General features: G+C 38.7%; 1 protein-coding gene across 1 annotated transcript in view; it reads left to right on the top strand.

Annotated features, from left to right (window-relative positions):
• LOC106958449 (cadherin-23-like) overlaps positions 1-12,267 on the top strand; it is a gene marked incomplete at its 3' end in the record, with an annotated part of 160,811 nt that overhangs the window by 12,492 nt on the left and 136,052 nt on the right. Inside the window, exon 3 of the mRNA XM_015050354.1 lies at positions 3,623-3,697. Coding sequence (XP_014905840.1) covers positions 3,623-3,697 — 75 coding nt within the window. The remainder of the gene's footprint in view (positions 1-3,622; positions 3,698-12,267) is intronic.

Here is a 12,267-nt window from a genome sequence, read left to right as displayed (position 1 = left end):
TTCTGAGCTCAGTTCATGTGCTTTATTTTAAAGTCTTCATATTCTCAGTTGCAGAAAGCAGAACATAACACTTTCTTGTAGTTTTCTTCTGTGTAATTCTGTGAATTTAGACTTCAGTTATTTAAAAAAACCACAAGAGCTACGTAAAATAAAAAGAAAAGCTTTAAAGAATCTAGAGGGCTATGAATAAATGTTTCTCTTATAAACGGCTTAGTGAAAAACAAATTGCTTGAGGTTTGATCACAAAACTTTAAAGTAGTTCTTCCCACGCTTTTTGTAGAGACGAGCAGCGCCTCCATAAACACGAGTGCCGCCATCCTGGCATACATTTTAAAATGGAAATAAAATCACCTGGGCTTTTTTCCAGGCTGCTGAGTTGTCACATAAAGACAAAACTAAGAAAATAAAATATTGTTCCTGTTTATTGGCACAGCACATTTGAATGGTGAAATTTCCAATGTAGAAAACCAGTGAGGTTTCCCTGAAGTTTTAATTTCAGGCGGATAATTCGCTGCACTTTCATCAACAATGACCTAAAAAAATAAATAAATTTGCACGTCTCATGGTTTGAATCTTATTTACTATTTTGCTTACAGCACTGTACCTTTGTGAACATTTGGTGTTTGAAAGAATTCAAGCAAAACTCCTGGTATATTTTTGATGAGGAAGTAAAATCATAATTAAAAAGAACTTGATTTCACATAACATCCCCCCTTCAAGGTGTTACTACGCCTTTTCTCCTCTTTCCTATTTCTCTCTTCGTCCCCGGTTTCTTTCATCAAGCTCATTAGCACACTGACCTTGTGCTAGCTTCAAGCGCTGCCTCTCTGAACCAGCAAATTGGATTGATGATCACGGTTGTGATTATTTTGTTGCTGTAATCCATCTGCATTTCTCTATTCAACCGGTGCTGACTCACCGTAATTAAGCCACAGGTACAGACACGAGCCCATTAACCCGTCTTTCTCGCCACCTTGCATCCAATAAAGTGCACTCCAGGCCACACTGACAAGCCAGAGATGAGCATCTGATTCCGCTCCTACGGACACACGACAGCAGGAAAACCTCCTGCTTTGAAAGCAAAGACTCACTCACTCAAGCATTCTCACTTCAAACCGTTTTGGGCCGTCCCTCATCAGCTTCCGAGTGTCGGTTGTCGACCAGACAACTCAGTTGATCAAAGACCATTTGTTCACTGATCTTTTAAAATAACCTGCGTGTATCACACCGCCTCCTGACACCACGGAGAGCTGCCCAGACACAATTAACCCAAAAACAGCCATTTAGACAGGATAGTGCTTGACTGGAATAAAACCTGGTTTTCAGATCAGAAAGACGAAATTCCAAATAAAGTTACTGGAAGAATAAAATCAGAAAAGATGCAAAACACTCATTTAAACAACAACAAAAAAACTGCAGTTTTTAAATACAGGCTTTTTTTATTAATTTTTTCATGGAGTAATCACCAATATTTTCAGCACAGATTTTCAGCAATTCCTGAAACAGCTGATCTTTTTAAGAAGGGTCTGTCCAGTGTCGTGTATAAACTGCAAAAACACAAAATCGTATGAAGCATTTTTGTCTATTTTTAGTGCACTTGAAATAAAACAAAACTAATTTATAAGTAACTTGTAATAGGAGCTTATTTTAAGTCAATAATTCCGTAGTATTGGTGAGTTGATAACTAGAACCAACCTGCTAATAATCTGCCAGTGGAACAAGACACTTTCCCCATATTATAAATTATGGGAAAGATGCACCTTTTTCCCATAAATATGGGGAAATTAATAATATGGGAGGGTGGAACAAGGTATTTTCCCATATTGTAATACAAAACAAGTTTTTGGTGAAAAGTTACTATTATATCTGATTTCAAGTACTATGATACTCGCACTAAAACCTAGACTGAAAGAGCTTGATAGGACTTTGTGTTTTTGCAGTGTACTGTTGGTTTTCTGCATGTTTTTGATTCAGACCTGTTCACCCTGAGAATTTAATGTATAGGTTTGCATTTTGTGCCAAACTCTTTTTAGTTTCAGATGATTGACTGGATGGAGCTTCGTGAGAAGTTCAAAGTTTGGAGTTTTGTTTTATTTCTTAAATTTAAAATGCTCTACTTCCTCCCTGACTTGCTGTGGTTCTCTGTCTTCATGATGCTTTTTGTTCACAAATTTCTCTTATTATAACATGGCTGTAATTTTGAAAACACTTTTAGCTGTACTGATTAAAAGTAACCCCAGAATGAAGCTCTCTGTCCCTCTCCTACGGCAGTAATTCGGTGTACATTGCACTCAGTGATGCCGGCCAAGAGCCACACAGGTAAATGTCTGCAGTGAAACTCTCAGGTGAATCGCTGCACTCAGTGATGACAACAGGGATGCAATCATCGCTGTCACTGCAGGCCATGAGGGAATTAATTGTGGAGAAGAGCTCTGCTTCAGCCTAATATTTTCCCAGCTTCTGTTGATTATTATGCCCATTTGCTCATTAGTGTGTCACGGAAAACGTGCCAAATGTTTAATGTAGTCATTTTAAAAAGTACGTTTCAGACCTATTCTGCATCCCAGCAGCTACAGAGGCAAAGCAGATGGTGAAATTAAAGATTTACCTTTGCTTTCAAGAGGATGAAGACAGAGACAAATGAAACATGAGTAGCAATACATACAGTGGAGTTATGAATCCCTGGTTTATGGACAATATGCAGTGTGGTTCAATCTGGACTCACCATACTGTCATCTGATGAAATACAAAATGAAAAACTAAAGAAATGATCCCATGCAAGGCAACAAAATATACAAATTATATAGTGAACTGGTAAAAAATGACCAAAAGTTGGTTTGTGAAAATCTGCCTGACTGGAGATCCACTCACTATATATTTTATAATTTCAGCAACAAGTTAAGTAAAAGGTTTGGACCGTTTACAAATGAGTCATGTCTTCTGACACATATGCTGCTGTAAACTAACATGTTATGGTGAAAAAATAATAACACAACACATTAAAATATTCAGGAGAAAATGATATGACTACATATAGATATGAGAGACAAAGAGAAGCTGCAACGATGAACAGTTAAGACCAAATATACTTAAATATGCATCAATATGAACAGTGGAAACTGGTTTGGTGCTAATGCAGAACATCAGAGCCGTGGTCCTCCTTACCTCTACAGCCAATCAGACGCTTTGCGAACAGCAGCCAGTAGCAGGTCAGGTAGCTTTGCACCGAGGTATTTCAGCCTCCCAGCTACATTTTCTTTGGAATATTTTAGACATGCTCTAACTTTCAAACTTTCTATCATCTGAATTCTGTGTTCTTTTTTCAATGGACAAAATATCTCAAAATATTTTAGGCATAAACCCAACAGACTCAGTTCAAACAGCTTTTAGACCATGATATTGTAAAATACATATAATATTTTGAATTTATAGTCTTGATTTAGCAGACCAAGCGATTTGCTTTTCTCCACGGTCTAGTCCTAAAGACTACAGTGATTTTTAAACATATTTTTTTAAAACAGTGATTTTTAAACATATTTTGTGAGCAGAAACGGAGTCAGGACGATGAAATACTGTTATTATATTCATTGTTGTGAATTACTCTTTTCTCTCTTCTCCACAGGCTCCAATCAGCCTCCACGCTTCCTGAACTACTTTTTTTCAACTTACCTCCTCATCTATGAAGACATGCCTATTGGTGAGTTTGTCAAGTGTCAACATGTTACATTAGACGTGTGAACGGAGTCTTTAGAAGAGCTCTTTACTTCTTTTTAAACCTAAATGCTGGTCAGACATCCTGCTGACAGATGCTGTGGTAAAACACTGAGAGGCTTTATGTGTTCTGTGCATTCGTTTCCAATGATCTAGAGTCTGAACTTCTGATAAACATCACAGACCTCTTGGACTAGATGTGATATAAACTGAAATGGCTTTAGTTTCATTCTTTTCATTTTTTTGTCCAAGAACGTTCTTGTGTGGGTCATTTTTTTCCTGAAAATCAAAGACAAGGTTGTGTCCAGTTCCTGGTGTTGCTGTTATTCTCGTATTTATAATGCTTGGTTGGTTGCGGTGATTGACAGGCAATTTTAAGATGTCTGGCTTTTCATCCTCTCTTAGTGTGTTATTGGCTTAGAATTAAAATCCCTTTTCTAGGATTGATTTTTCTTGAAGTTTACCTTTTTCATCACATGATCTTTACTCTTCTCCACTCTGTCAACACTCCAAGTGTGAGTCTGGGATCGCTCTCTCCCTCGGTTGTTTTCTGTGAGTGGGAACATGTCTCATATTTCCTGTCTCTTTCCCAGTTTTGTCCTCTACATTTTTATTCATGTATATTTTGTCACATGACGAGGAAAAATGTGTGATGTCCACTCAGACAAAAAATAGCATGGCTTGAATTTTCTTTGGCTCATGGATGTCTGGCTATTGTCAACGATGGGTCCTCTGGAAGAGCAGCTGGACATGATTTATCTTCAGCTGGTTATCACAGCATACATTTTTCTAACCTAGAATCAGTTAATTAATATCAGGGGGACGCAAAGGTTTGGGTTGCAAATGTGTTGGAAATGTATTTTTATACACAGTTTGTATGGAAAAGATAAAATTCAGGGACAAGAAAAGAACTGAAGAAGGAATAATCTTTAAAAGTAGGAACTGTTAATAAAGGCTGATGAAGACATTACAAGTTTATGTATTTATAAAAGAAGAATGATGAGCAGGAGATCAAAGAACTAGACGAGTTACTGAGAAATGTATCTAAACTCAGATTGTCGTCCCCTACTCAAACGTTTGACAATTTGCATTAAAAATTAAAAAAGATGTATAAAAATTTTACTTTTATGTCATTTCCTGTCAGACATTTACACTCTGATGTCCTTCTGATGGTAAAGGCAAAATGATTTCTGTCTCTGGACGTGGCAGGATTGTTCTGCTGCACAGTCTGCTCACTGCTGAGGTTTGTCCACTCAGGGTGCTGCAGTCAGACGGACATTTTTACATTTCTGCAGTAGTTTGGACCAAAAGGTCCAGTGGGAGATCACCAAAACAAATCCCCTGTGCTGAGTTGGAGGATCTGACCAGATTCTCATTTCCCATGAAGCCTCTCACTGCTGCTGTTTGCACTTCAATGACCCCAAAACGGCATCTGTAAGAAAAGAGCTTAAGTAACAAAAAACATTTTTAAGGACGTTTCCCAACCTTGACTGTTTGGGACATGGAGCACAAACCAATGGACACTGTCAGGAATAATCTGGACAGTCCTCATGGACTGCTACAGTTTATGTCAGTTTTAATATTCTTATTTTTATATTTGTGTTTTTGTGAAGCATTTTGTGATTTCAATGTCTGTGATAGTTGCTATTTTAAATACATTTTACTGACTTTTACTTTCTTATTTATAAGGAAATCCTTTGGAGATACTTTCTCTTATTTTGACACTTTTAGTTCTTTTTGGGAAGTTTTGGTCTAAAAGCTTTTAAACTTTTAACCAGCTGACTTGTTTATTTGTTTTTCAAAAAAAGTCCCTATTTTTCTTCTTTTTTTGCATTTTAAGGCCCGACTTATAACCTGCTTACAACCTGGAAAATAGTTTGGAAAACCTTTCAGCAGCATATACTAGAGGAAGTCATTACATTATGAGATTTAGTTTTTCTTTTTTTGCTTTCCGGCCTATTTGAATTTGTTGTATTGGTTGTAAAGAGAAAGTCGGTGTAAATTCAGTGTGAAAGGTCCCTGGACACCTGATTAGTTTAATCTGAAGGTTTTACACTGTAGCATCCAACTATCACTCTGCCAACAGTAAATCATTAACATTATGAGCTCAAGGACCTTTCCGCTATATAAATGCTAAGTTGTTTTTTAAAGTGTAAGACCGTTCAAGACGCAGGGCTTTGTTCATAAAGTGAGCTTGTGCGCCAACCAAAGAGGGACATGGATGTTTCCCCAACCAATCTGCTTGGATTGCCCTCTGGCCATGAGTTACTGCTCTCCTGTGAGGCAGCTGGGCCTCGGTCCAGTCCCGCCCTCCACCGGCCCATTGAGCTGTCAGTCATGTCCTTGGCCTGCTCAGTAATGGCTTCCCCCACTGATGTGACTGTGAGGTTGGATAGAGAGATCAGGCAGTGACAATTTGTCAAGATTATTGTTTATTAGCTCAGCAGATGTCCTCATCGAGGTGGTCCTTCGGTTCAAACACACACACACACACACACACACTGTCATAAGTAAATCCTTCCATAATCTTTGGTGCTTGATGACAAAGTCATGTTTTTTTTTCTTTTTATTTTTTATTAGAATTACATCATCCTGTAAATTTGCCCAAACAAGTATACGTACATACTGCTTTTTTCATTAAGAACGTAAAGTAACAAGTAACTCTTTCAACTGGTGTTTTTCAAAGTGAAGTCGCTGTGGGGCCTCAGAAAGTTGTCTGAATTTTTTTTTTTTTTAAATTACAAAAATAAAATAAGAATCCTGCACATTTTTAAATCTTAAGTTTAAAAGTAAAAAAATATATATATTTAAATTTTGATTTCTGATCTCATTTTCTGATTGGCTGCCAGTCAAAGTTATTAAGCTGTTTGCTCCTGAATCTAGCATAGCAAGAAAGAAATGGAAAAAATTCTGACAAGAAAACGACCAAAGCGACTCCCAGATAAATCTTAAAATCAAGAGAGAGAACTGTGATGAAAAGTTGTATTATCTGGTAACAAAGTTTTCCACCATCGAACTCATGGCCATCTAAAATCAGGAGGCATGAGGCAGCATTTATGCTAAATGACTAATAATTATTGAGTAGTGAATAGAAAAATGTTCTGAAAGTTTCTAGTTGTCTGTGGGTTTGCACAGGCCCCTGCCCAGAGGTTACTGCTCTTTGGGGGCCCATGGCCTGGAAAGGTTTGGGAACTCCTGCTTTAACAAGCAGCAAACCCGAGCTCATCGTTCAGGTTTCCGTAACTGCTCACATTAAGCTCATCTGGTGACGTCACGGCGGTGATCGAGCAGCATCTGGTTTGTGTGAGCAGCTTGTGACGTGACACCAGCAGGTTGTTAGTCCGGCAGCGAGCTGACTGACTGACACCAGCACAAAGGAAACACTGATACTGTAGGACAGAGACGAGGAAAACACTCCTCCTGCCACATTGATCTCACACACGTTTCACACTCTGGTGGCGCTATTCCACCCTGCTTAGAGAGCATATCAGGAAGCTCAGTGCGTGACCTCTTTAGCAGCAGACTCAGCACTCCATGGCGCGAAGGCAAAGATCTAAACTGTTTGATGTCATTTCAGAAGCAGCAGGTTCACAAAGGAAACTGTGTGGAAAAATGTTGTTGAGATGTAAAGCATAATTGACAGAAGACCCTGGCTGGGTGTGAATTCACACTGCTGACATGTGCTGAATAATGCATTTTACATCCCAGTTCCTCCTGTCTCCCTATTGTTTGTCGTGAAAGCAGGATAAAGAAAACATTCTCACTTTAATGCATGGATGACACACGACCAAGGAGATGGAAGTTGTGTATGTGTTGTAACATATCTTAGATTCTTAGATTCAGATACGTGTGTGTGTGTGTGTGTGTGTGTGTGTTGTGTGAGGGAAATGAAATGCGTAATTAGACAGAGACAACACTTTGATTAAGCGCTCTCATCTTCTAATCCACTTTGCCCTGATTCGGCAGATTAAGCCCTCTGCTGAGTAATTAACTTATGGAAATACAATATTTGTTGGAAATAAGAAACTTCCACAGCCTGCTGGAAGTGTTTGCTAATGTTGTGTAGTCTGTGCAGACTTAATGTATTAATGTGTTTGGAATAAATTATTGCATATGCTCCAAATCAATTGTTTTCACTGAGAGAGTGATAAACCTCAGAGAAGTGACAGCAGAGGTGAAACTTGCGGCAGATTTGATTACTTTAATGATCCTGAAGGATTTAAAACAGTTGCTGTGTTTACTGCAGTGAATCTTTTAGCTCCTGGTGGTATTCCCATGTTTCCTTTACCTTTCCCAGCCTGACTTAAACTCTGCTTCCTGCAGGGGTTTTGCTCATGCATCAGCCTTATTACCAGGATGTGGACTTGCTTTAACATATGCATGAAATGCAGGTGAAAAGAAGCTTTACTTCATGTCCATGTATCTCAGACTTGTTGCCTTTTGCTTTTTCTTTGTGTCCTCCTGCTGGTGCTGCATTAGTTATCATATTGGTGATTCTACTGGAGGTTTCTCCTCTGTTAAAGCCTCTAATGCCATCGCTACCACTGGGGCAGCTTTGGATTTCGCAGACCACTTCAGCTAAGTTTGTTCCCGTACTTCTTGTTCTTCTTTTCTGCTGTTTAATTTTCCTTGTTTTGTCAGGATGAGATGAAAGAACTGCTTCTTTTTCTCTGCTCTAATTCTAAAAGTAAGAATCCAAGTCTGAAGCTTCAGTGTGATTGACCAGGGATTTGTTAATCCTTAAAATAGTCACATTTGGGTTTGACCTGTAAGAGTGACTGCTAATTAGGCAGCTGACCGAGTGAGAATGCACAGAAAGTGGCGAGTTTAGAGACGTAGCCTGAGCTAACAATGGTTTAAAATGTAGCATCCTGAAACAACTGCCCTGCTGTGTTTTCCTGTTAATATTCATGCTTTTGGTCATGGGATTTATTGTTCACAGTAGCAAGAACATTTTCAGGAAAGGGCACAAAATGTTCATGCTGAAAGACATCAAAACTCATCCCCATGTCTTCCATGATGTGACGTTTGTACTGAAATGAGTTGGTAGAAACTTTCATCCTAAGGACAATTGTCCAAAAGTTCTTGTTCCAAAACCAGACCGATAATCCCAGATTAGCTGCCTTACAGTATTTGACTGTTTATAAAAGATTTCTGCAGAAGAGGTCATCACACATCAGAGTGGAAGACAAATATTCCTGTGGAATCAAACACATTCATCTGTAGCGCTTCCATTTGGCTCGGGGTGAAACCAAAACGATCTGTGAATGAAACAGAACAACATCCTCCATTACTCCAGAAATGGTTGATCCAAAAGTTTATTTTGTCTGCTAAATCTCTAAACATTATTAATAGTCTGACTGTAGTTTAAAGTACAGGCTGTAGATGCAACACTTACCGTATGAAAATTCTTCTGAAATTTGCACTTCATTGCATTTGATTTTTCTCTTTATTGTTTGTTTCCTTAAAACTGGAAAAATATCATCTCAAAGCAAAATATACGTCTTAAAATGACATTTGAACATGAAATGTCTCATCTTTTTAAAGTGCTGCACAGACACCCCAACATTGTCCCTACATGCATCTGATGTGCAAATATACTGGCAGATGCAGCAGAAGTCTCCTAGTCAAACCAGTAGCCTCTGGGTGGATCCCACTAACAGGATTTAGTTTTCAAACCCACTCCTTTTTCTCCAGTGGGCGGGTATCCATGCTGGTTCTCTCTATACTTCAGAAGTAGTTTCACTATTTCCTAAAAATGTAGTTTAGATGTGTGATCAGAATAACATTTTGTAAAAGCAATGGCTTAAATAGCCCGGCTTTTTGTTGGGTCTTAACATTATCACTGCCTGAGTTTGTGCTTCTTTAAAAAGACAAAAAAGACATAAAAGTTAACTATACAATTAATTTAAGACAAATACAAAACTTATATTAACAAATGTATGATTGTATTTTGTTTGTATGTTAATACTTATGCATCTCATAAGCTGTACTATTAAAACTTTTAAATGCAGCTTATAATCTGGAAAACAATATTTAGATATTTTTCCAACATATTGTATTGCTAATTTCATCTGTCAGATTGGTCTAGTCAAAGACCAGTGTTTCCAGACAACCTCCATCCAATCAGACTGAGTCAGAGTTGTTTTGTTTTGTAAAGCTTGTGCATCTACATCAGCTGGAAACAGTAATATAACTTGACTAATATATATATTTTACTGAAGTATATGTGAGAACGACCCTATTTTTCAACATAACTTGGTCTTTATGAAAATCCTGGAGACAGCTCCGTCCTCTTCTGTCCTAGAAACACTTCAAGAAGCTGAAAGGTGACAGAGTTCGTTTTGCTCCAGAGCCTCTGGCTTGTCAGAGACCCATTGGCTGACTTTACAATAAATTATTTGTAACAAAAAGAAGCAAAACATTTTCAGAGACGGACACAACAAACCTAGATCTTTTATTTCATCTGACTGTGTGAAAGAACTGAATTATAAAACGGTTTATTATTTTATTTTATTTTATTTTTTGTGGATCTTATGAGTCGATTTAACTGAATATAGCTCGGTTTTCTCATTTCTTTTTTTTCAGATTAGCAGGCTGAGATAAAAGTGGGAATGTGAATAACTGTGTGATACCAAAAGTTCCTTAAATTTATCTGTAGAAACTTGATGACCATTTCTATCTGGCAGTGGTTAGATTATCTGACCAGATGACACTTTGAGTTAGACTTAAAACACAAAGACTGAGGACATTATAAATGTATCTGGTCCTTATCAAAGTTTTAATATTTAAATCTAGCCTTGGGTGCAGAAAACACCCAATACATCCCATGTGTCGTTATTTAATAAGTTACACTAAAGCCAGAAGGGAGAAACTGTGTAGAAAAGTGGAGTACTGCTTGTTGGAACATTTGAGGGAAAGTAGCAGCCAGATTCTGATCAAATCATCTTCATTCTCAGTGTGATAAAAACAGGAGCTTTGGTCGATTTGTGATATTACATATCCAGATGTTAGTGTGCATTCACACCAGCTCTGCTTAGTCCACATTAGTTCTTTATTCTGGATAATCTGATTGGTTTGGGGAGATGTGGATGCAGAATCACTCTCTGATGTGGACCAGAAAAGTGAACTCTGGTCGTCTTAAAGTCCTGGTCTCGGTTTGGTTGAAGTGAACTCTGGTCGTCTGAAAGTCCTGGTCTCGGTTTGGTTGAAGTGAACTCTGGCGCAGTTCGAATGCATAGCTGAACATCAAGCAGACCCAAGCGGCATCCTGGGTAAATACAACAAACACAAACACTTGTGTGAAACTTTGGCAAGAGAGAATGCTTGTTTTTTGTTGTTGTTGTTTTTGTTGTTTATTTTTTTATTTTTTTATTTTTTTACCAAAGACAAAAAGAAATCCTGCAACTGCTGAAATCTGATGCTTTTCCATTTTTGCTTACATTTCGCAAAGACGAAAGTTGTGCTCAGAGTCTTCTTCAGCCGTTTTTGAGTTGTTTCCTTCAGTAGTTGGTAGTGCAGCGCCCCCACAGGCGAAGACGTGAGCAGTGTTTTTCAGTTAGTTCATTTGACACGGTGCAGTGTGAAAGTGAACTGCAGCTGAAAATGTAACAAATGTTGCAATGTTAGTTCCCAACAGAACCCAGACTTCTGGACCTTCAGGTGTGAAAACAAACTTAACTTAATGTGAGGAGAAACACCATCTGCAGTGACCACAGAGAAGCGACTGTTGCTGCCCGATTGTTTGGGATGTTTCATGACAACATTAGACAATTTGAAATCCATCCAAGTGGGAGACATTTCTGATACGCACCAATCTTCTCAGGATGGGTCAACCCAGTGGCCTCCCATAGATCAGACCTGCCATCCGTCCTGCTGGTGTCTTTGTGTTTGTCCTCATTCGGCCGTGAGGGACGGTGCGGATATCAGCTGGTGGAGCAGCAGCAGGTTTTAAACTAACTCCTGCAGCAGGTGACTTGTTGATCTTTGCTGAGTGAACAGAAATGTGATAGTTACACCAGCTCCCCTCCGTTTTTATGATGAGCTGATAGTTTCCATTGGCTTAGTTGCAAAAATCAAAACTTCCCCCACATAGACTGCAAACTCGTCACTTCAGCTTGTGGGTTGATCAAATTTACCAACCACTTCATAAATGAGCCAACATTCAGTCAGTTTTTCCACTTGTGTGTTCCATATTAATAAAGTGCTGCTTAACTTTTATACTTCTTCTATCACATTATTTTAGCCTCCCAATTTGGACACTTTGCTTACTTATGCATGTGAGTATGCATGTGTGTTTGTCTGGGTTCTCCAGCGTGGAGCGGAGCGCTGCTGGTGGCAGATCAGCTTGGTGCAGCTGCTTATCGGGCCCAGGTGGGTCACGGCTGATACCTGCCTGAGCCACATAGAGCAGCTAACCTGGAAATTGATGTTTCACATCAGTGACCACCTCTCTTTGCTCGAATGCAGAGAGGCAGCGGAAATGAGAAGGGGAATTTAAACGTGAATGTGTATGGGAGCATTTCTGTTTGTTTTCTCTTCTCTTTGTGGCTATGC

The sequence above is a fragment of the Poecilia latipinna genome, unplaced genomic scaffold (assembly GCF_001443285.1).
Source record: "Poecilia latipinna isolate Pla-1442-1.1 unplaced genomic scaffold, P_latipinna-1.0 Scaffold987, whole genome shotgun sequence".
NCBI classification, from domain to species: domain Eukaryota; kingdom Metazoa; phylum Chordata; class Actinopteri; order Cyprinodontiformes; family Poeciliidae; genus Poecilia; species Poecilia latipinna.
The sequence above is the reverse complement of the archived record's forward strand: the minus strand, read 5'-3'. Positions and strand labels throughout refer to the sequence as shown.